This window comes from Podarcis melisellensis, assembly GCF_964234715.1.
Source record: "Podarcis melisellensis genome assembly, chromosome: 1".
In the NCBI taxonomy this organism is placed as follows: Eukaryota; Metazoa; Chordata; class Lepidosauria; order Squamata; family Lacertidae; genus Podarcis; species Podarcis melisellensis.
The window spans coordinates 102737031-102761813 of record NC_138528.1 but is presented as its reverse complement, the minus strand read 5'-3'; the positions used below and the strand labels follow the sequence as shown (position 1 = coordinate 102761813).

General features: G+C 41.6%; 2 protein-coding genes across 2 annotated transcripts in view; one reads left to right on the top strand and one right to left on the bottom strand.

The window, feature by feature from the left end:
• Positions 1 to 1979: 1979 nt before the first annotated feature.
• Positions 1980 to 5298, bottom strand: ARL6IP6 (ARF like GTPase 6 interacting protein 6). Its single transcript, XM_081930013.1, has 4 exons — positions 4865 to 5298; positions 4095 to 4148; positions 3198 to 3330; positions 1980 to 2419 (listed from the first exon to the last, which is right to left on the bottom strand). The coding sequence occupies exons 1-4, from the start codon at positions 5172 to 5174 to the stop codon at positions 2326 to 2328; spliced, it is 591 nt and encodes a 196-aa protein (XP_081786139.1). The 5' UTR covers positions 5175 to 5298; the 3' UTR covers positions 1980 to 2325.
• A 300-nt stretch (positions 5299 to 5598) lies between these two features.
• PRPF40A (pre-mRNA processing factor 40 homolog A) overlaps positions 5599 to 24783 on the top strand; it is a 30182-nt gene continuing 10997 nt past the window's right edge. The window contains exons 1-13 of the mRNA XM_081928782.1: positions 5599 to 6402; positions 8432 to 8569; positions 11620 to 11700; positions 14325 to 14355; positions 15614 to 15636; positions 17206 to 17283; positions 17381 to 17491; positions 17866 to 17986; positions 18573 to 18597; positions 20584 to 20874; positions 22341 to 22449; positions 23875 to 23939; positions 24364 to 24528. Of these exons, the coding sequence (XP_081784908.1) occupies positions 5998 to 6402; positions 8432 to 8569; positions 11620 to 11700; positions 14325 to 14355; positions 15614 to 15636; positions 17206 to 17283; positions 17381 to 17491; positions 17866 to 17986; positions 18573 to 18597; positions 20584 to 20874; positions 22341 to 22449; positions 23875 to 23939; positions 24364 to 24528 (1643 nt within the window). The 5' untranslated portion in view covers positions 5599 to 5997. The remainder of the gene's footprint in view (positions 6403 to 8431; positions 8570 to 11619; positions 11701 to 14324; positions 14356 to 15613; positions 15637 to 17205; positions 17284 to 17380; positions 17492 to 17865; positions 17987 to 18572; positions 18598 to 20583; positions 20875 to 22340; positions 22450 to 23874; positions 23940 to 24363; positions 24529 to 24783) is intronic.

Below are 24783 nucleotides of genomic sequence, written 5' to 3'. Positions count from 1 at the left end.
AGTACCCCCAGAAAAAGCACTGATAGTAAGCTATAAGAGAACAGCCCTGCTGTTTTAAAAGTGTAACAAGCAAAATATACAGTTCTGTTTGGACAGTGTTAAAATATGGTTCAGTTTTACGTGCAAGAGCCTCTGGCCTCAGTACTTCCCCTTCTGTCGCTGTGAGAAGATGTGAAACTTTCACTTCTGCTTTCCATTAACTATGGTTTGTCACATCTGACCCTTCAAACTGTGGTTAATCTTAACTATGATTTCCGGAAACAAGCCAGAACTGTAAACCACGGTTTGAAGTCTAACAACAGTTTCTCTAAGTTCAAACACAGTAGATTTATAGGGACAATAAATCTTCCCTTTGTGCCAGTGAATTTCAACCTAATCAGGAAACTATGGTTAATGGAACAAGCCAGGAATCCAGTTTGATGTCGGTTTCGTATTCTGTCTTGTTCCTAAGCTGTTTCCCAATTTGGATCAAATGAGAAATGAAAGTAAACTGAGGAGTTCCTGGGGTTTTTGCACCTGTTACGAAGGCGTTATGTGCATGCTCACAAGCCTTATTCATACTGAACTTATTTAAGTTAATATACAATTATCAGAACCTTTGCTATGGCCATCAGCTGATGCGAATAAAGTTTTATCTATCTAAGATTATCAGAACCAGGCCAATAAATAACTACTGTTAGTTGAAACAGAAGCAGAAGTTTCTGATCTTCTCCTTGTGGCTGCAACAGGTGGACAACAGAAAGGAGCCCATGAATCCAAGGTTAATACACATAACACTAAGCCATAGTTTATTTTAGCACTACATACTTTTGCAGCCAGTCTCACTGAGAACAGAAAGAAACCAAACTGAGAACAGGGACAAAACACATTACAGCTGCATTAATACAATATTGGTGTAGTCAGAATTTTGACCCAACACTTGGAGGTAGTGAAAATTAAGGCAGTGCTTTCTTAGCTATCAAGTGGCACAATCTACACATACTTCTAACTGAAATCCCCCCCCCAGCACTCCTAATAAAAGTATTATGTAACATTGTTACAGCTTGACAGCTGGTCCTGAACTGATGCCTGTCAAATGGGAAGCCCCTCTTTCTTAGTGGCATGAGGGAGCGAGCGAAGCTGAGAGTTGAGACTTGTAAATTAGGGATCAGCCTGCAAGAAAGAAGCTATGTGATTTTGTCTTCTAGGTCTCTGACACACATATAGCTGTCCTAGCCCTTCAATGACCCTACAGCAGGGCAAAACTAGGCTTTATTTCACCTGGGTCAAAGGGTAGAGTTTGGCACTCCCACATGCACTTGCATATGCATACACAAAGGCTGGGGGACTCAATTATGCCCCGCTAGAGGTTTCACCCAGGGCAAAAAAAACTTGCTAATCCCCCCCCCCCCGGTAGGGCTCTGCCCTAGAGATAAGAATAAGGTGGTTAGTAAGTTTATTTGCACTGAATTTATGTTCTGTATGTAAACCTTTTTTTCCCCAATCTACAAACCCTGTTCTTTTAAGTCTAGGAACAAAGTAAATCCCATAGTGAAAATTGAGTGAAATTGCAGGGTCTCTCCTTTCGCTGCTGTCCCCTTCTCCCAAATGAAATTACCGTATTTTTTGCTCTATAAGACTCACTTTTTCCCTCCTAAAAAGTAAGGAGAAATGTGTGTGCGTCTTATGGAGCAAATGCAGGCTGCACAGCTATATCCCAGAAGCCAGAACAGCAAGAGGGATTGCTGTTTTCACTGCGCAGTGATCCCTCTTGCTGTTCTGAGATTCAGAATATTTTATTTCTTGTTTTCCTCCTCCAAAAACTAGGTGTGTCTTATGGTCTGGTGCGTCTTATAGAGCAAAAAATACGGTAAGTTAGTGTACGGTAAATCCTCTGAAATCGAATGAGCACAACTGATGTGATTCAAACCTCCCCCCCCACCAATTTTGTTGCTAAGTATGCAGCATGTCAAAACCAAACCTGAAAGTTCACTGAATGGTATAATAGAATAATGGCAATTATTATTAATCCAGTGGCTATTTTGAGCATTTTATCAGCAACAATCCTGAGCTAATTCTCATGAAGTGGTTGCCTCATGAAGTCTTTTGAAAATGCTGCAATCATTTCATGCAGCTGGACATTTTGTATACACCTTCTTTCCTTGTTAATCTGTCTCCACCCGTTGGTTTGTTTTAGAAATGCCTCCAGCTGCTTTCTAAAACATTTGGCATCATTTTGGAGAAAGCATATTAAAACAGATTGAGGCAAGTATACTGAACACATGGATGGTTTGTTTGTGTGAAGGCACCTTCAAGCGTCGACTATGAGAAAGTTCTCAGTACAGACTAAAGGAGACACCATACTAGGGCAAGAGCTGCCACTATTCCATTCAGTATGGCCATACTATAGCCCATGTGAAAGGAGTGCCCAGTCATTCGCCTGAAAAAAGCAGAAAACCAGTATGTAGGTAACAAGAACATTACAAAAGCTAAAATTAAAACTTTTTAATCCTAGTCATAATCCAATTCCAAAAATGAAAAATTATTTCATTACCACAATAGAAAGCCTGAAGAAGCCAAAGTATAGCAGATTATTACCAATTCCCTTCAATAAAACTCCCACAAATAGCAAAAACTCAGAGAAATGGGAGTATATTCAAAATATTCTACATACAGAAAGCAATAAATATTGGTAATTTGGGGGGGTAGTTCACTGTATATATTGTAGATCATGGATTTAATTATTTTTTACCTTGACTTAAAATTCTTTCAGGAATACTAAAGTAAAGGTAAAAGGACTTTATATTAGATATGAAAACTTATGATAGGACACACCCTGCTGGCTAACTTGTAAAATTGTTTAATATGAAGTCTCAGAAAGAACACATTCTTTGCATTTTGTGAATACAAGACAACAAAACTGTCCTTAACATACAACATAACAAATTAAACCTATTTTACATCCTATCACGTATAACAGTTTATGGTAATATTGCATTTCTCAACTAAAAACATAGAATTATTGTACTCTAGCTAGTCACCATGGACTCTGTCCCGGTGACTAGTCCAACACTAGTTGGCATAAATTTGTTTCCTCGAATATGAAGTTGTAACAGCACCAGCATATTTAGTAACAAGCTGTTCATTACATATCTATTATAGTGGTTTACTAAGCCCCGTATCTGGTCGTATTTCAGTCTTACGAAGAAGGAACTCACTTGAATCGTGCAGGTGAGAGTGGAGTAGGAGGAAACATTCCCGGTTCAAAGGAATCAAAATAGGTCACTGTCCAAGAAAAACTGCAACATGAAAGTCCACTCATCAAGGATAGAACAAGTAGACTCCAAAATCCTTATGGAAGAGAAACAAAGTGAAAACCTGGAATACAATTTTAATTTGGCCACAGGAGCGATGCATCAACTCCACTGTAGAATAAAGATCAAATCCGGAATAGAAGTAAACTAGCAAAATGACAATTACAATACAACCCTACGAATGTTTACTCAGAATTAAGTATATTGAGTGAAACATGTTTGCATTATATGTGTGCAGAATGTTGTAATTTCATTATGGTTAGAACAAAACTAGCATTTTTGTGTCTGATCTATGGAAAGTAATAATCCATTGAGTTGTTACTGTTCGCTCTATTCATTTTTGATCATCTATCTGGAGCCAAATACCATCTGTTGTGGATCTTCATGTAGTTCTCCCTCAATGAATTGCAGACTGTAAAGTTTATATTTCCCCCCCCCAAAAAAATTTCCAGTCTTCCAAATCGATTGTATAGCCTAGGTCCCGTTCCAACTTTAGCATGTTCTCTCCTTGTACCTCTTGATCTGAAGGTACTTTTTCTAACAATCTGTACATTTTTAAAGTGTTTTTTGATTACTTTGTAGTACCTCTCTTTCAAATTTTGTTTTCAAATCCCCTAGTTTTATATCTTTCTCATACGTTGCCTTTAATTGTAAATATTCTAGCCAACTTATTCCCATTGTTTTGAGTTTTTCATAATTTTTTTATTTAGTGTTTCCATTTGTTTCTTCTGCTAATTATCTATATGTTGGCCAGATAATTTTTATATTATTTTTTAAAATAAAGCGACATGAGCAGCTTACCTAAAATACTTGTTTCTATATTCTCATCAGTCTTCCCTTTTTCAGATCGCAAATCTGTTGGCAGAAACAGCAAACTATGAAAGTTGTAAGGCAAAGCAATTCTGGGTAGAAATTGTTCTCTAGCAAGTGGCACACCCAAGCATTTTTTCTTCTGCCGCACGACTAGACAATCATTTTGTTGCATAAAAAAATCAGTTAGAATTCAAATGCCTGTTAAAGTGTGCCACAGGTTTTTAAGCAGAAGTATGCGGGTGGCGCTGTGGCTTAAACCACAGAGCTTAGGACTTGCCGATCAGAAGGTCAGAGGTTTGAATCCCCAAGACGGGGTGAGCTCCCGTTGCTCGGTCTCTGCTCCCGCCAACCTAGCAGTTCGAAAGCATGTCAGAGTGCAAGTAGATAAATAGGTACCGCTCTGGCGGGAAGGTAAACGGCGTTTCCATGCGCTGCTCTGGTTCGCCAGAAGCAGCTTAGTCCTGCTGGCCCCATGACCCAGAAGCTGTACGCCGGCTCCCTCGGCCAATAAAGCGAGATGAGCACCGCAACCCCACAGTCGGTCACAACTGGACCTAATGGTCAGGGGTCCCTTTACCTTTATGGATCACTTTGGACGCCTTCCTTGAAATTCCTGCATTGCAGGGTTGGGGTTGGGCTAGATTACCCTCACGGTCCCTTCCCTACGATTCTATGGCTGCTGGGAAGGCGCTAGGCCTGGCAAGCGGTCTCCCATGCACTGAGGCGTCTCCTGCCTCCTCTTCTCGCCCTTTCCTCACCTCTCAGTACCAGGCAAGCGATGGCCAGCAGGAAAGCCAGCAAGGACACGGCCATGAGGCAGCACAGCACGGAGAAGGCCCTGCTCGGCCACCGGCGAGTCGCCCCGTCCGGCAGCGGGGCCAGGGTAGCCCGGGACACGGGGCTTCTCCCGAGGCCGCCCAGAAGCTCTCCTTTGCCGCCGCCTTCCTCCTCCTCCTCAAGCTCCGCCTGGAGGTTCCGCGCTACCTCCCCTCGCTCCGGCGGCCACGGAGTGCCGGGGGGCCCCGCGCGGCCGTAACGGACCGTGGTGTTCCGGTAGCGCACTGCCATGGCAACGGCGCTTTCGAAGTTCTCGCGCGCGAAACGGCCGCTACGGCGTCGGCCAGTCAAAGCGGTCCCCTCCCCGCCCCCCACGCGACTGCCTCTAAACCGGAAGCGTATCTATCTCGCGAAAGGGGTGGGACCGAGAAATTGCCCACGCCGGAAGAACGCATCGGGAGCCCCGCCCTCTTCTGTCTGTCTCTCTTGCACCTGCCACCCCACCGCCTCGCTCGCTCAACGGATTAAACTGCTCAGGGCCTCTTAAAGGGACCGAGCGAGGAAGCAAGCCAAACACCTTCGCTGTCTCGCTCCCTCCGCCCCGCCCTTCCAGTTCAGCCGAGGGACCTCTTGGCTTTCCGTAGCCACGCCCCCGACCTCGGCTCGCGGGAGCCCCTTTTCCCAGTGTCCTTTGCGCGCACGTCCCCTCTTCCCCCACTCTGTAGTTTCCATCCTCCTCAGGCCCTTCCGTTGGATAAGCCCTGACCCCACGCGCGCTTCTTTTTTCTTTCCCCCTTCGCCCCCCGCTTTGCTTATTGCCTCCCGCTGAGGGGAGGAAGAGCGGGAGGCGGCGGCCCTCAATTCTCCCCACAACCCGGCCTGGAGTGAGTTTTTTGTTCCGGCCCAGCCGCGCGCGCAGGGCGCTCCTCCTTAGGTGTCGGTGAGCCTGACTTTCGACGGAACCCCTTTTCTCCCATTGCCCCTCAGGGCGGCCCCCGCCCGCCCCCCGCCCCTCCTTCCTCTTCCCGTTCGCTCCTCCGCTAACGGTTCCGCTTAGACACCCCGCAGCCGGGAGGGCAGGCTCGCCGGAGCCGGGCCCGGTCCAGGGGAGGCGATGTCAGGCGGGGACTCGGCGGCCGCCGCGGCCTCCCCTCAGCCGCTCCCTTTTTCCCTGCCCAAGCCGCCTCCCCTCATGCAGCTCAACCCCGGCGAGGGAGTGCGGCCCGTGGGGGCCCCCGGCCCGGAGCAGTCGCCCAAGAGCAGCCGCATGGGAGGCCGCCCGGATTGGCCGGCCGGGAAGCCCGTCAGCCTCTTGGCTCCCCTCCTCCCGCCTCGAGGGGAGCCCGAACCCCTCCTGCCCTTCGGCCCGTCTTCCCGCCAGCCGCTCCGGGGGAGGCTGCTGGGCAGGTGCGGAGGTGGCGGCGGCGGTGGAAGCCTCCTCAATCCTTCGATGCGACCAGGTGGCGGCGGCGGCGGTGGAGGAGGCGGCGGTGGCGGTATGGGCCGAGAGCCCCTCATGGTGAGTGGAATGGTTGTGACTTGTTTTTCCCGCTGCGTTAACTCCCGAGTTACCCGTCGCGCATTCATTCTGAGCGCTTTCTGCGTGATCCTCAAACTCTGAAGTCAAAGAGTAGGGTACGGTTCTGGTCTAACCTGAGTGGAATATGGAGATGGGGAGTTGTTATAAGAGGTCCGGGGCAACGCAGTCCGGCATAATCGCCCTTCTGTGTTTCCCACGCCGTACACACGTCCAAAAAAAAGTGCACCATGCTTCTAACATACCGTAATCGGTTTCTAATAATGGAGCTTTTTCTGCACAGACGTCTTGTGCTGTCTTGATCTCTTAAGCACATCGTGTCCGAAGTCCTTTTGTTCAGGTTTTGGGCTACCTCGTTACCAGCAAGCTGCTTATCAAGTTATGTATTAAGTAGATTCATACTTTGATTAACCGTGTGCTTTTCAAGTAGCTGGATGCAATGTGTGCTCATAAAATGAGACAAAAAGGTAACTTTTTGTTTGGTGATGGTAATATGTAAATTTGCCTTTGGGTCTCTAAGGTAGAAAACGGCTGTTTTTAACACAATTTTTAGTTGCAAGTCTGTACATATGAAGAATGGTTGAACAAGGCCCAATCAGGTATTCAGTTTAGTGTCTGAAGACAATCATGAGAGGGGAGTGGGGGCATGCTGGCAGGATTTGTCCCCTCCTGTGCCTCAACTTCCCCTCCATTATAGCCCACTGCTCCAGGAGTTTTAAGATAAGGTTCTGTAACAGGGAACCTCTTGTATGTGGAGGTATCATAAATTTAGGTAATTGGTAGTGCTCACTTGCCAATACAGTAAGTTGAAAATAATATGCTCATGATTGTCAGGATAGTTTAATATTTTATGTTACTCTCTTTTGCCCATTACAGGGTAATGGCCTGAATGGCAAATAGGTGTATACATGTTAGACACGTAATGTGGGAAGTAATCCAATAATATGCTATTTTTAATAGTTGTATTTAATTTAATTTTGGTTTTTTAAACAATACTGCTTGAGTTCCTTTAGGAAGCTAAAAACTGCTTTTCTATCAAACTGCAATTCTATCAAACATGCAGCCCTCATCCAATTGTGGTTGGATGCAGGAGACATTGAGTATCCATCGTCACTTGCCATGCACTACTTAAGTGCAGGTGGCATATCCTTCAGTTGGCCTTTATATTAATACAGTGAGGATTGGAGCTTAAGGCTGTTCTTCAGTAACATCTCTAAATGTGATAAAAAAATTCAGGACATTCTTGGTAATCAGATTGCTATTTCTGTTTTTAAGCTTTTAAGTCAATGTTTAAGCTTTCTACAATACTTTAACATAAATAAATTAAAATTCATAAATAAAGGCCTAGCAGATAGGGAGGATACTTGGTTGGATCCACGGGAATCCTACTGTTAATGAAAGAGATTTTAATACAATAAAGACTTCTGTGAATGATAGTGGGGAGAGGTGGTAGTTTTTCCTGATTGGATCAGGGCATCTACACCCAGTTTCATTTGTTGGAGTCCATATTAAATACAAATATTTTTCAAAAATTGGGGAAGTCCTGTTCATGAAAGAGCATTTTTAAATCACACACAATGTTCTAAGCTCTTTTTAAAGGCTCTGATGAGAGTGTTATGCTTGCATAATAAAAGGACTTGATGCATATCTTTATACAAGACACTTATTACACTATTTATTACTGTTTTATAATAAGGAGTTACTCTATAGGATATTGCTGTAAAGAATCAAAAGTTTGGGGTTTGCTTTTGTGGAAACTCTGGAAAGCATTAAAAACCAGTGGATTGGAATATTATAGTTTGAGATAAGTAATCTAACTTCACATTAGAAAACTTAAGAAGAAATATATTGATGGATCTGCGAATTTCATGGAAGCAAACACCGTGTGAGGCCATAACTTTATAGTAGCAGACAAGAATACCTAAATGACCTGATTTGGAACCCAGAGAGGTTATTTCCATTGTGTTTATTATCTTGGAATCTTGATCTGTCACGAATATTGTTTTTTCAGATGGGACATCCGGGTATGCCTCACTACCCTCCCATGGGAATGCATCCTATGGGCCAAAGGCCACCCAATATGCCTCCAGTCTCTCATGGAATGATGCCTCAAATGATGCCCCCTATGGGAGGGCCACAAATGGGACAGGTAAGTTGGTTTTTGTTGGTTTTGTTAATAGCTTCTTAAAAGGTGCATTTTGAAGCATGAATTTTAATCTATTTTAGGGTTTTCCGTAACGCAGTAGGTGTTGATTACTCTGAGCTTCACATCACTACAGTTTTTAAACTACCTTTTCTTTTTGGAAAAAACTCATTATTGACTTCATTGAATTGAAAGTTGTCTTGCAAGTAGACTTCTTCTCAGTTGAGACATATTTTAATTCATGTAACCAGTAGGTCAAAAAGAAGACAGAATCCTACCACTGTAATGCCTTTTATAGGAGTTACTGAGTATTTATAATTAAGGCGCCTTTGTGCTGTGAAGTGAAGGGGTTTAGCCCTTATATGATCAGAGTGACGAGCATATATCCTGTGTTCTCCTTGAGAATCCATGAGAGGTATGGCCAGTGAACAGTTGAGCCCTTTCTCTCAGCGCTTTACTTTCCTCGTTCTCTCGATTGTAGAGGTTGTAGCATTTCATTTGTCTCTTCCATGGTTATCTAGAAGAATCAGAAATAATAAACTCTGTCTAGCATTTGCTCCTCTGCTTCTCCATCATTGGGAGAAATCCCACTTCTGACGATAGTTAAAGAAGACTTTACTCTGCTTAGGATTGGGGTGCCCCCCCCCGGCTGTTAGTGTCAGATGCCTTTTCTGTAAAGCCAGCAGCTTCCAAATATTTCTTCCCTGGTGTCCTAGTTGAAGGCGAATAAAGGGAACTCTGTCCTAGCACGCAGTTCACAGATCAGATTTGTGGGTGGCATGCTTCCAGATTATGAACAGTGTGACAGCTTTTTAGTTCAGATGCTTGTGGGGTAGCGTAGACAAGAACTAAAGAGGAAAAGGAAAGACATGCAAAGTAATTTGGGCAGTGAGTGTTATTTTCTGTAATTGCTCACTTTCAAGGGTGATTTTTACTATAAAAACTGTATTCTCCAAGTGAAGCTTTGCTGGTCAACTTTCTCTTGGTTAATAGTGTCAGTAAAATTTCTATCTTCTGGTGTGTATTTTAGAGGTAAATTATGAGAAACAAGAATTTTTTTTAAGTAGGTCAGAATGTGGTTTGGATCCAGAATATAGGAGTTTCGTATCTTAAGAATGTGGCTATCCATCTATTTAGCCCCCCCAGTCTGCCCTCCCATGAACTTTTATCTGTTTGTTTAGAACCTCTCTCCTTGTTGCTTTTGGGGGCAAATATCCATAGTTCCACTGGGAATGTACCCACAGTATTTTGTCATATTCCATTGGACCTTTTCCCTTAATTTAAATAACAGCTTGTTCCTACTGATGATAGAATTCACTTTCTTCTGTCCTTGGTTTATAGTGACCCTGAACTTGAAAATTGTGTGCATAACCCATAATATTAAGGTTGCCTCAAAGTAGTTAAACAGGGCTGTTAAACACACAGTTAACAGGCTTTATAACCATGTATTGTGACCCATCATATATTGGATAAACATTGAGTTTTTGTGGCTCACCAGGATCAGAACAAACTGGATTTATCAAGTTCTGTTAATGTGGGAAGCATAGAGCTTGTGTCCTGGAGGCTATTAATCTGGCATCTCTGAATTAAGAAATCCTTTGTTTCAAAAGCTACTTGGATAGAAGCTTTTAGGGAGCATCTCTAGCATGGAACACAATTATTTGGAAGCAGCAGTGGGGCAAGACTCCTTTCTTCTCCTGCTTCTACAGGATGGTGGGGAATGGGAGGGCCACTCCCATTCTTTCTTCTCTTCCTCACGCTTCCAAGAAAACCTTGTGGATTGAGGGTGGAGCAGTAGCCCTACCAAATACCTCTCCCTCCACACAAGATGGAAGGTAAGAGGGAGCAGTAACCTGATGCTCCCTGAAGATACATGGGAATGGGGTCACTTGGCCAATCCTCCAGGGACTGTCACTTTATAGTGGGGGGTGATTTCCCAAGAACTTTTTGTGGGGCTTGCCAATCAAATTGGCTGAATATGGCCAGTTGAATACATTACACGCATATGTAAAGGCCACTGCTCTTGTTGTCATCTACTTGTTGCAGTCCCCCAATAAGGGCCGATGAAGAAAATCGGAAATAAAACTTCTAGCTTTCATACAAAATTCAAAATTCATTTCCAGTTAAGATAATCATGTCCATACACAAACAGATTAATTCTTCATAGTAACGGCATTGGGTCTCTGCCTTGAATGGCTTTTGCTAGACCCCCACATAACCGTTGCCTTGCAACGTCCCAATGTGAAGAATAGCCCCCTTCAGCATATTTATGATGCTTTCAGGAACAAGGGCAGTGATTTGGTTTTAAGCAGCTACGGTAGTTTGCATCCCTGTTGCATGCTTTTCTCAGCTTTTTTTAACAGTTCATGTTTTTGAACCCTGCAGTCATAATTCTTAAACTTTATAGTACTCTTCATCTTGGAACATCTTTGCAAGCATAACTCTTACTCCAGCCCTGTGAGACAAGTTCTTCAGGTATTATCCTCTGTTCATAGATGAGGTAAATGAGCCCTCAAGATTATTAGAGTTTACATAAGTCACATGGATTGGGTTTGGGAACTGGAATTAGATGCTTAATTGATTTGGGCCCCATTCCTACAGTGTTTCATGAATAGTGCTAATATTTTGGGTTATTTAATATTAAAACACTGAGTTTTGGGAGCCCTGTATTCTTGAGAGAACTTTTCTGCTTTCCCCTCCACCCTGAAACTTCACTTCCTTTATCTTTTGCTTTGGGTACCCATTTGACAGACCACTATGAGTAGCTGAAAGATCTTGCCCTTATTTGTTGGCCCTCTAACTAATAATCCCATGCCCACAGAAATTCATCTGATCACGTAAGACCTTAAAATTTTGTACCCAGAAAACCATTAAGCTATTGGATAAATATTTTCTTAGGTGTATAAAGCACTTTACATAGTTATTTTTCTTTGTTATGCCCCAATTTCTTTATGTTTGAGCAGGATTAAACACTATTTCTATTAGCATAAAAAGTTACATATGTAGCAATTTGTATTAACTTGTAAACACGTACTATAATGATACTTTTATCGTAGATGCCTGGAATGATGCAATCAGTGATGCCTGGGATGATGGCACCCCATATGTCTCATGCTCCCATGCAGCCTACAGGACCGGTAATTATTAAATCTATATTTTGTGATTTTAAACCATTGACTATCTGTATTTTATTTTTAACCTAACATATAGTGCATCTTTTCCCCTCGTTTGAATAATTTCCCAGCTATGTTGCTATGGGGAGGTATGTTAATGGCTTATTCTTATTATAAGGTACAGGAGTGTGTGATTTATTTCCTACTTAATGTCAGGAGCAGTTGTCGGGAATAAAGCACCCAAAGTGAACTCTTTATTAGCAGAAATGTCTGTTCAGGAGCGCCAGGCCTGATGAGCACAGCAACTCTTCTCAGTAGATCTTGTCCCTGTGAGGCAGTTGTGGAGGCTGAAGGTCCCTGCCTTCCCACAGCTGCCTAAATCATCTCTCCCAGTCCTTCCCAAGCATTCTGAGACTATGCTGACATGCCTGCCATTGCTGCTCTCTCTTCATATGTCTTCTGGCCCTGGGAGACCCAGGGGAGAAGAACTTGTAGTAGCAGGACAGGGAGACACCCTGGCTTCTTCAACAGCCTGACTCATCTCTGCCTCTTGGCCTCCCTCCTCTCCTCCTGATTATGGACTTCTCTCTGCCACAGATTCTCTCTTCTCACTAAGCTATACTTTGTTATTCTAGTGCAGGGATGGGTAGAGTGCAACTCCCATCATCACTGACAAATAACCATACTGCTTAGGGCTGTTGGCAGTTCAACAGCCTCAAGGGTCTCTGCCTCCCCTTCCCTGCTCCAGTGTTTATTTGTTGTGTTCAGGAAGTACATTCTAAGTAACCTTTTGTGCACATTGCTTACAATAGCCCACTCTTCAATGGTAAAACAGTAAACTTTAAAGATTAAGTAAACAGTAGTTTAAATAAACTACAGTTTTTCTTATCAAATGTAACAACAAACTGTGGTTAATTTTAAAAGGTACTGGATTCTGCCATAGTCTTGAAGCTGTACCAGAGGTGGAGAAGATGAGAGGCAGGTCTAGTGCTAAACTATATGTTAAGTCTTCATAATTCAGTTTCTTGCATTCAGAATAAGTAAAGCTTCCTATAACACCTGATTAGCAGCTTCAGGGACCCTGGGAATATTTTTACAGCATCAGAGCTATGCTTAAAGCAGCAAATGCTAAAAGAAAAATGGCAAAACAAAAGTGGCGCACAAAATCACTTCTCCATTCTCTTAAACCCCCCCCAGCCCCTTACCCCGTTAAAAAAACAAAATAAATCAAATTTTATTATGTGTCAACTTACCCAAGCAGATAGTCCTGTATTGAAGGATTCTTGAAATAATGTGAGGTGATGTGAAAGGCCTGATAAAGTCATGAGCCTTGTCACCCAATTGTGCTGCTGAACATTTAAGGACAAGGCTCCCTCGGTAAATTTGTTTAGCTATGGCATATTTATAGTATAAATCTAAAGGCTTTTTTCTGGTTTGGTCAAAAAAAAATTTCATCACCTCTCACTTGACTAACGTAGTGTTGCTATAATGTTGCATCACCTTCACAGTAATTAATTGGAATAACAGAGAGCAATTCATAGGATTTCAATTTCAAGATTAATTGGTTCAATCTTTTGAAACAGTCCTTTGAAGATTTTCCAAGTTTAGCGGTTGGCAGAACAATAATATGGTTCACCAAGTGCCTGTTAACAAATTGCATTATCTAGCCATGTTTAGTGTCGGCTCCATCTTTCTCATAGCTCCTTTTTAGCATCCAGGAGAATGAGGCATGTCGTAGCAGAGCTCTCTTATCTAGACATTTGAAAATCATATTGGAAGCGCTGTCAAAAACACGACTAGTAGGGCTGCTTTGATACTGTGATGTGTAGTTTTATATATAGGCAGCAACCATTTCGTTTGGAGGGTCCGTTCCCAGGCCTTGCACACATTGGTGGAGCACGGATAAGTGTGCTCCGTTACACCCCACCACACACATGCATCGGCGATCGCGTGTCAATTAGACGTGCCTAAAATGGTCACCACCCACATAGCAGAGTTGCTTCTTAAGCAGGGGTTAGGTTTCAAAGCAAAAACTACCTTACCAAATTCCCAGTATTACCTTGTTTGTAGGGCCTTCCTCAGTCTCTGTATTTTCTCATTGGCTGTTGGCTGGCAAGGGGGCTTTCCTACTGGCTGACAAGTGGGAGAGGGCTTGCAGGGACACCTCCATTGCTCCACTGCCTCTCTTCATTTCTCCACGTGTGAGTGAGCTGCCAAAGTTGGGAGGGGGAGGCAGAAAGAAATACAGGCAGGCAGAGGAAAAAGGCTGGAATGGATTCTTAAAGTTGCACATAGGATCCTAACTTCTTTAAAATGAAAAAGCTTCATCACCCCTTGAGTTCTTCACTACCCTTTCTTCATTTTGCAAAGCTGTGATATGTTACTCACTGGTTGTGGTGGCAAAATAAGGTTGGTGGTTGTTTACCAGGGGGTAGGCATTACAGGGCAATGTCATAATGTAGTATTGGGTTTAAGTCCTCAGTGGGACGAGAGTGTGTGAGAAAGGGAGATGCTGTCTTGTTAATATTTTACGTTCCAAGAGTGATTTCTATCTATAAAACCGTAACTGCTACCAAGCTCCTATAGTTGAATTTGCTTATGTTAGCATGTAATACATCGTGTAAGTTTTAACTTTTTTTCCCCTACAGCCAGGAGTAAACAGTATGGATTCTCAAATTGGTATGTAAAAAGAATTCACTATTTATTTAACAATTTAACCAGAAAAGATTCAAAACTAAAAAGAAGTTTGTTAATAATAATGTGGGTTAAAATTAAGAGTTTATTCAGTTACAGGCAACTGCTCTTTTATGTGGGGGTTCCATTCTGAGGTACCAAACGTGTCAGCGGGCCATAAGTGAGCCTGTTCCACCCCCATTCTGCCCCTTTGTGGTGCCGAAAACGGTGCACATCCCAAACATGCACAAATGCCTGTATGTAAGGAGAATTTGAAAATATCCCTTCTTCCTATTTACTAATTCTCAATGAACTAAAACATTGAGGTGCTTCCCACTCTGTTGACAAGGAGGTAGGATTTTTTTGCGGAAGGATTCATCTGGGATTGAAGTATGATGCACCTCACACTTACTTATTTATGAATTGAAATTGAAAGAATTTGTTCATTTACCAATGGAGAATTTCACCAGCATCTTTCCCTCTGTTTCCAGAGAGTGAGTGTGGCATCCTTACATACCTAAAACAGTTACATGCACAAGAGGGAAATTTCACTAGGCTTGGGAACCCTGAAGTTTACAGAAGCACAAAAAAGTTAGAAAATAACTCTTTTGGCGGGGGAACCCCAAAAACATAAGCTCTGAGCTCACCCACAGGCCATGTAATGCTGACTGATTGATGGGGAAGGGATGGAAAATGGGAATTCAAATGGGGATATCGTGTAGGAAGACATGGCTGTCTATGACTGGAACACTGAACAGGAGCATTGCATGTTACAATGTTTTGTTACAGGTCCCAGTTTTAGCATGTGAGTATGGTCTCTTGAACGTGCTGGAGTTGAATATAGTGACTCTTGCATAAAACTGAACATGAAAGTTAGATCTTCATTGTTGTCAGCATTGTGGATCATTAGATTTTGAGCATTCATGTCAGATTCTGGCCTTCCTGTTCTGAGAAAATTATTCGTTTGAAGCTCAGATGAATAGGCAGAAGTAACAGAGAGATTATTGAAATATTTAGTGAGCTTCAGGGGAAAAGCTTTTATAACAAGAAGTGACTGGCTGCATCTACTATCTGCTCATTGCTGGAATGTAAATCCATAATACAGTCTGCTTGAAATAGTTAATTGTAAGTCACTTGTAAAATTTAACACATATGTTTTCATGTGGTCTGAAAGTCTTTTGAGTCACATTAAAACCAAATGTGGAGGTGTGGATTGTTCTGGTTGTGCTATCTGAAATGTGGTTTATCATTTTATATTTCATAGGTTTAGCCCCCCCAGGAACTCAGGTAAGCAAGGAACTTTTGTTGCTTGGCCAATTAAATAATTTCATGTATTAAACTTTGTCCAGTTTCCATAATTTTTCTCCCTTCCATGCTAAGGCGAGATTGCACCTTGCCCTGTGTTTTGGATGCCTGTGTTCCTTTACATACCTGCCAAACATCCACATGTATGCATAAAAAGAGTGTCTGTGCATGAAATACAACAACATGGTTCCAAATCATAGTGTATTTCAGGTTTTATCCACAAAAAGTCAATGTGCATTGACTTTTATGTCAGCTCATCTGAAACATGTACATGAATGAAATACATTTTCTTTGCTCCCCAAAGTTCACTTTCTTTGGAGAGGTCCTTTTGGAGCTTCTCACAACTTCTCTTTTTTAATGACCCTGAACAATTTAATGTCATCAGCAATTTAGCAACTTGGCCACCTCACTACTCATCATTTACTCGAGATGCTTATAAACTAGTTTTGAAAGCACAGCTCCCAAAATCAGCCCATAGGGGACTCCTTCCATTCACAGAACTGCCCATTTATTCCTACTGTCTGCTTCCTGCTACTAAACAATATGTGATCCACAAGAAGAGATCTCTTCTAAATCCATGACATCTAAGCTTATTCAGGAAGCTTTGGTGAGATACCTTTTTGAAAGTCCAAGTACACAGTGACCATCGGTTCACCTGTATCTGTAATGTGCTCTTAAAGAACTCTTAATATGTTCATGAGACAACTTGCTGAGAACAGAAACAGATACTTTTGAACTACTACTGGGTATGGTGGAGGTTTTTAGCATCTTTCTGAAACTGCTGGGAGCTCTGTCTCTGTTTCCTCTGAATTGGGAGAGGAGCTTGAAGGGCTAGACTGGTGCTTGGAGGCGGTAATGGCTATGGACTAGTAAATTAAAGCTCAATTCTGAAAAGACAGGTGCTATATCTTCAGAGCTTATGAGCCTGGAAAGTGGGGAGATGGTGTGTTCTGAAGGAGGTGAACTCCCCTGGAAGGAGTGGAAAGGTGTATAGGTGGTCCTAGATCCAATGCTGTCACTGGATGCCACCATACCTGCAGCATTCTAAGCTTCCCATTGACCTGATCAAGCAGTCTCTTTATATGTTCTTATCACAGACTGCTCCTGGAGATGTAGGGCATCTTGTGAGCAGGAGACTTGGAGAGGGCAGCTAGGACTGCAGACTGAGGAACAGGAGTGCTAGATAGTGGTGGTCTTTGTAGAGTTGGTAGCTATCACTTCCCAGAAGATCCTGGTTTGGAGAAGACGTCTGCTTCACCTGACTACAGATTTCAGGTGCAGATGAGTTTTGCCTGGACTTCACCTTTGCAGTTATTCTGGCGTGAGTCCTCTGACACTGGTTGGGAACTCTAATGCCACTCCTAGTAGTGCAGCCCAGAATTAATGAATCATGCATGGCTTAGCATTGCATCTGAATGGGACCATTTTACAGATTGGGGGTATGCTGTACTTATGGCTGTGTATTCTTCTCTTTGCAATCTTACATTGTTTTAAAGAAAAAGTAAGCTGCTATATTTTCTTCTGAAGTGTGCTTTCCTCTTTAATATTTAGCCAACAACTCCAGTAGTTTGTTCAGTGCAGCAAGTCACCCCGGCCAACAGCTCTGCTAATGAGGAACCTTCCAAACAGGTATCAATTTCCCCCTGTAGACATTTTTGTGGCACTTTGTCTTGCACTTCCTAGACATGTTGCAGAATTTATTGATACGAAGCTTTGTTTTTCATAGAAATCTATGTGGTCAGAGCATAAGTCACCAGATGGAAGAACATACTACTATAATACTGAAACAAAGCAGTCTACCTGGGAGAAACCAGATGATCTCAAAACACCTGCAGAGGTAAAATAAACCAATTGAGAAGAGTGCCTATTTAATTGACCATGTTTTCAGTGAGTATAAAATGCCTTTTATCACTGGAGTGTGTGCCAGTTTTCCTTTCCAGCTGCAGCCATTCGTGCCACATTGAATCCTACTCTGGAGAGTTCCCTAAACTTCAGGATTAGCTTTTTGAGGGGCTGCAGTGGGAAGAGGGTGCCCCAAAAGCTCCATTACAGGCATGGTATTTCACGTGCAGCCCTTTATATTTTGTCCTTTGTTTCTTTTGATATGGCTTTGCATGCCTCTCCTTTGATTTTATAGGCATTTTTAATATATGGCGTGTCATATTACGGAATGATTTTTTAAACTTTTTTTCTAAACATTCTGTTCTCTAGCAAATGTTGTCAAAATGTCCGTGGAAGGAATATAAGTCTGATTCTGGAAAGCCTTACTACTACAATTCCCAAACAAAAGAGTCACGCTGGGCAAAACCCAAGGAACTTGAAGATCTTGAAGGTAAATTTTGCGGGACCTTTTTTTCTGTCTTGATTTACAGCTAGCACCTATTGGCTATAATCCAGGGCTTGGCTAACCTTGTGGCCTTCCTGATGTTGTTCAGCTTCCATCAACCACAACCATCATGGCCAAAATGATGGTGGATGTTGTCATGCCGCAACTTCTCTGGGTAGCAAAGATAACTCTAGTCATTGAAGTCAGTTTTGGATGCTATTATATAATGAAACTGTCCCTAATCTGGAACTATAATAAATGTCTTTATTGGGGGAGTAAAAGCTGTCATGGACAAAGATGAAAATAACATAATTGACCACAATAGCTATTGTGGAATCACTTGAAAGAGCAGCTGTCACCCACTTATGTCCTTTACTCAAAAGGTGTTTGTTTGTTTTTTAAGTGAGAGAATTGTTGCCTCTATTCCCAAGTTCCACGCAGAGGCCACAGCCTTACTTTGCAGCTCAATATTTTGAAACAATTTATTTCATTTGGATTAGTTTATTACTTTTCTTAACATACTTTATCTTCTAATATGCAGTTTTATTCAACTTATAAATAAATCTGACAACAATTTATTTCTTTTGTGCAGCAATGATTAAAGCTGAAGAAAACAGGTATGTTTGAAAATATTTTACTCAAGAAAAATTCCATGAGCTGGGACTTTTAAAAGAAGGGTGGTATCAATACAACTATATTTACACTAGCTGTTTGTGGGTAGAACAGACTTCCACTTGCACACTAAACTTCACCTTCCTATGCTCTGCTGCCTCCACATGCATTATTGCGTTGGGTGGTTGTTGTTGTTGTTGCCTTAAACAGACATTTTATTTCAGAATCTCCTGAGTATTTCTTAGTAGTGAAAGATATTGTTGTTGTTTAGTCGTTTAGTCATGTCTGAGTCTTCTTGAACCCATGGACCAGAGCAGCCCAGGCACTCCTGTCCTCCACTGCCTCCCTCAGTTTAGTCAAACTCATGCTGGTAGCTTCGAGGACACTGTCCAACCATCTCGTCCTCTGTCGTCCCCTTCTCCTTGCACCCTCAATTGTTCCCAACATCAGGGTCTTTTCCAGGGAGTCTTCTCTTCTCATGAGGTGGCCAAAGTATTGGAGCCTCAGCTTCACGATCTGTCCTTCCAGTGAGCACTCAGGGCTGATTTCCTTAAGAATGGATACGTTTGATCTTCTTGCAGTCCATGGGACTCTCAAGAGTCTCCTCCAGCACCATAATTCAAAAGCATCAATTCTTTGGTGATCAGCCTTCTTTATGGTCCAGCTCTCACTTCCATACCTCACTACTGGGAAAACCATAGCTTTTAACTATACGGACCTTTGTTGGCAAGGTGATGTCTCTGCTTTTTAAGATGCTGTCTAGGTTTGTCATTGCTTTTCTCCCAAGAAGCAGGCTTCTTTTAATTTTGTGACTGCTGTAACCATCTGCAGTCTATTTGCCAGGAGGTGACCATCTATTTGCCAGGAGGTGATGGGACCAGTGGCCATGATCTTAGTTTTTTTGATCTTGAGCTTCAGACCATATTTTGCGCTCTCCTCTTTCACCCTCATTAAAAGGTTCTTCAGTTCCTCCTCACTTTCTGCCATTCATCCAGTCCAGCCTTTCGCATGATGAATTCTACATATAAGTTAAATAAGCAGGGAGACAATATACAGCCTTGTCATACTCCTTTCCCAATTTTGAACCAATCAGTTGTTCCATATCCAGTTCTAACTGTAGCTTCTTGTCCCACATAGAGATTTCTCAGGAGAAAGATGAGGTGATCAGGCACTCCCATTTCTTTAAGAACTTGCCATAGTTTGCTGTGGTCGACAGTCAAATGCTTTTGCATAGTCAATGAAGCAGAAGTAGATATTTTTCTGGAACTCTCTAGCTTTCTCCATAATCGAGGGCATGTTTGCAATTTGGTCTCTGGTTCCTCTGCCCCTTTGAAATCCAGCTTGCACTTCTGGGAGTTCTCGGTCCACGTACTGCTTAAGAGTGAAACATATACATTACCTAATAGAGGAGGGGGATTTGGGAACATATGGACATAGTTGTTCACTTCGCCTTTTCTTTGAAAGAAAATGCAGAACTGGCTTTTTTTAATTAGCATGGCAAATTAAGCTAACTATTAGTCTTCAGCACTGCATCCTGCAAACCTAGAAGTCTGCAGTTTTTTTAAGTTTACATTGGACAGTTGGAACCAGTAATCTGAAAGCCATACACATCAGACCCTATCTTATGGAACACTACCAGTAGAGAGTTGGCAGGAACTATCCTTCCATTCAGGCTTTTCCTGAAAACTATGTTGTTTAGGCTGGCCGTAGTAAAATGAAGTTTCTTTGTTAGCCAATTGCACTCTAGAAGATTTAATGATGTTTTTAATGTTATTTTTATGCTGATTCTATGCTCCATGAATTTTTAAAATGAAAGTATGTATTATAAATACATAATTAAAGACATAAACCACAGTCCAGTAAGAAGGTTGTAGGCTGCCAAAATCTGAAGAGAAATTGGATTTCCCCCGGAATAATTCTCAATGATAAATGCATTGTTCCTGTGATTGGCAGGGTTATTAACACAAATATGATGTCTGCTGTTTATGTAGTGGTAAACCAGAGGAATCTGTTCCAACATCATCTGCAGTCGCACCAGGGGTTACAAATGCTGCAGCCATTGTTCCTGAAGCTCCTATAGCTGCCCCAGCAATCCCTGCAGCTCCAGCTGTTGCATCGGCTCCAGAAACCGAGCCTTCCACTGTTGCTACTGTTATAGAAAATGAAAGGGTCACTGCTACAGCTGATGAGCAGGTACAGCCAGCTGCTCCTGTTGTACAGGAACAGACTGCAGAAGTTGTGACAAACTCTGTCGAAGAAGCTCCTAAACAGGAATCCTCAGAGTAAGTAATGCTTTGTCTAGTTGGTGTGCACTAATCTCTTTTTTTTTTTCTTTTCAGGACAGTGCTTGGGGTGGGGGTGGGGAATTGGATTTGGCAAAAAAAAAGCGGGGAATGTGAAAGGAAATAACTCGCCTCCCCACCTTTTTACTGCTTCTGAACTTGTGTTCTACTCTGTGCCTCACTCCCCCTTTTTTTTGGCATGAATAGACTTGCTTAAAATAAGGGTTGGGAATTGTTTTGTACTCCATAGCAGACAGATGAGGAAATTAGTGGATAGAGTCAACCCTCCCACTCCTTGGGAGCCTTCCTAGCAAATTTGGAGTGATCTTCCCTGTAGATTCATCTTTATTTCTCCATTCTTAAGTGGTATGTCATATTGCCACTTATAAGAGGCAGAAGCGCCTAGTTGATCTCCCTTCACATCCAGTGAGCGGAGGGAGATCAAGACTAGATGCGGAAGGCTTTCATGTGCATCCTGGGAAAGGGAAAAGGCTTGGCAAGGTGAGATAAGTAGGAATCAACTTGACAGTGCCATATCCAAGCCATTATTTTATTCCTTTGGATATATATATGGGCAGTTCTGTGGAACAAAAGTTTTAGAACATGTTTACGTATACGTTTAAAATACTATGAATAATGTAATGTATAGTTTGGCTATTAGAAGGGTTTATTTTATTAGCGTTGGGAAACTTCAGTCCAAGGGCTGTATTTCCCTCATAGCTAATCTTCCAGGCTATGCTACCTCTTCCCCATCCCCCCCCATGTCCACATTCATTCAAATCCAAACAAAAACATATATACACACAAAAATGTATTCATTTGCAAACTCATTTGAACATACAGCACGTAGGCTGTGTAAACAGGCGCAAAGTGTATGAATTAGTTCATGGATTGGGTTTTGAAAAGAAGTCAAGGGCATTTCATACATAACAGTCTTATTAACGGCTTATTAAATTGCCTTCAGCCTTTACCTGATTTGCAAGAAAACTAGCACATTAGAACAAACAGCTCTTTAAAATTACTGGTCTGATAACTACTGTCAGGTATGAAATTGCTGCTTCCTTCTCAGTGGAGAACCAATATATTTTTAGTTCTGAAGAAATCGGAACTACCCCATCCCACATAGGTCTAGAGGGTCTATCGACCCTAAAGAGCTCTTTTTGTGTGGGGGGGGGGAGACGGGGAGTTGCATGGTTTGTAGTGGAAAAGAGGAGCCAGGAAAGCCCTGTTGCATGAGCAGTGATTTGCTTGATCTTTTAAGGATTTAACCCATTGGCTAGAAGCTGTCAGATAATGCTTTATCCTGGAACCACATTATGCCTGAAGTCTGTTGGGGTTCAATTGTGTATGCTGTCACTTCTGGGGAGACATTAGCTCTATTGTTTACAGTTCCCACTCTTAGTGTCTCTTGCATTTAATTAGTACTGGTTTTTGCTAAAGCAGCATGCTGTTTTTTAAATCCATAGTGTTGCCGCCAAAAAGGACGAAGAAGAGGCCCAGCCAGTTAAAAAGACCTACACATGGAATACAAAAGAAGAAGCTAAGCAAGCATTTAAAGAACTATTGAAAGAAAAGGTTTTTAAATTGAGTCAACTACTGTTTAAAATTTCAAGAATTGCAAATATACTTGAGTGGGGAGAATTGCTGATTTTGAAAGAAACTTTATGGAATAACATTCATACTGAAGTAAACATGGAAAGAATATTCTAGCCAAAATGCACTTGGTATAAACTTTCACACCATGCTCCAGTATTGGTGAAAAATTCTTACATTTGTTTAGGTCTTTTGCGGGGGGGCAGTGGGACCAAAGAAGGAAAGACAAATGAAATTTTTATGTGAGAAGAGCATTCTGGTGGCACAACAGTTCCACATTAGCAGAATTGGCCGTGGGGGGGGGTGGAACGAAGAGAAGGAAAAACGGTTGTGTTTAAAAACTTCAATTACCGGTATCCGCTTACTCTTTGTCAGATGTTGCTTTATTAAGTGGTATTACATCCCAAATGTTACTAATGAAACATCACTGCAGAATCAAAAGGACGAAGCCCTATGTTTTTATTAGCTTACCACCCTATCAAAAAAAGTTAGAAAAGAAGGAATGCAACACTAGCCATATTCACTCATGATAAGCCATAAACAAAGGCTAAATCATATACAAGCCAATCATGCATGCTTTGCTTCTCTTTACTAGCACTAGGGGAAAAGCAAATGACAAGCCCTGGCTTAGTGCTGTGTTTCAATCAGATTGTGGTTTGTTTCCTCTGTATGCTATAGGATGAAACAAAGCAGTCCAGATAGGTGTGTTAACTGTAATCTGATAACTGTAAACAAACAAAAAAATTGTCCAGTAGTACCTTAGAGACCAACTAAGTTTGTTCTTGATACAAGCTTTCTTGTGCATGCACACTTCTTCAGATACACTGAATCAGAAGTCACCAGACCCTTATATATAGTACTTCTGTTTCAGTGTATCTGAAGAAGTGTGCATGCACACGAAAGCTTATACCAAGAACAAACTTAGTTGGTCTCTAAGGTGCTACTGGACAATTTTTTAATATATTTCAACTGCGTCAGACCAACACGGCTACCTACCTGAATCTGTTAACTATGGTTTGCTTTCATGTACGAACTGATTGATGCACCATTTCTAGAAGTGTAAGTAAATTATGAGAAGGCTAAAAATACTCATGAATATAGAAAGTGTCTTGTGTACCAAATTTATCATTTCCTAGTTTTATGGTAGTTATCATTTTTACAGGAAAACACAGAAATGTGACAGTCCTTTGTACAAATATTCTTTTATTTTTATAATAAAAACATACCAAGCAGAATATTTACCCACTTTTGCCACCAAATAATCTGAATCAGTACATTTGACAACTATGCCCCACTGCACAATTTAGATGCATCCATTCTTACCTTAGCTAGCATTCCTAAAGTTACCGTTGCACAAACAGAAGTACTGATTTGAGGACTTACATGATTTACTTCATGTCTTCATAGCGTGTGCCATCCAACGCCTCTTGGGAGCAAGCTATGAAAATGATAATTAACGATCCAAGATACAGGTATGCTGTTCCTATTTTCTTTTTAATCAACATGCTTTTAAGTACCGGTAGTTGTGTGTATAAACTGATGTTCTGACAGCTCAAGTGAGCTCATGGTTTGAATGCTGCCTTGATGTTCCTATTTTCTGATATTTTTAATCTTTTTAAAATTGTGCAAGTTGTATGTTTTTCTTCATATGCCACTTTGAGAAACATGTAAAAAAAAGTTATGTATATATTTTAAATAAATAAACAAATTTAACTTGTTTTTCTCCTGAACAGTTTTTTTAAAAAACTGGGTTGTTGTTGTTTTGAGGGGAAGGAATTGTGTACTAAGTACTTTGAAACTCTCTCCCTGTGTGCTGTGTTAAAAGGAATCTTCGTAAAAAGATCAGTTGATACTGCATTTATCGATAAATTTATGGCTTTTTTCTTTAATTTGTAGTGCTTTGGCAAAACTAAGTGAGAAGAAGCAAGCATTTAATGCTTACAAGGTCCAGACAGAGAAAGAAGAAAAAGAAGAAGCAAGATTAAAATACAAAGAGGCAAAAGAATCTTTTCAGCGTTTCCTTGAGAACCACGAGAAGATGACATCCACTACCAGATACAAGTAAGATAAATCTAATGCATAATACTAGTTGTACAGTTCTAAATTTAAAACTTGAGCCTGGGTTGACTTAAGAGGGGAATGTGAATTAAAAAACAACACTTTAAAACACTGTTTCAAATACTGTGCTATGGGGAATAACAATTTGTGCAAAGTCACTGTTGCAAGGTTGTCTTCTCCAATTTCTACTTCTGCTGTCCATGCCTCCTGTCTGGTGCAGATTTATATGGACGAGGAGGACTTGGCAGAAGTCTGTTC

What these genes read in the sequence shown, in the direction of transcription:
- ARL6IP6 (XM_081930013.1), bottom strand. Translation starts at nt 5,174, where the DNA reads ATGGCAGTGCGCTACCGGAACACCACGGTCCGTTACGGCCGCGCGGGG. An exon ending in CGCTTGCCTGGTACTGAGAG is followed by an intron (nt 4,149 to 4,864) that starts GTGAGGAAAGGG and finishes TTCTGCCAACAG; the next exon opens with ATTTGCGATCTGAAAAAGGG. An exon ending in TATAGAAACAAGTATTTTAG is followed by an intron (nt 3,331 to 4,094) that starts GTAAGCTGCTCA and finishes CTCTTCCATAAG; the next exon opens with GATTTTGGAGTCTACTTGTT.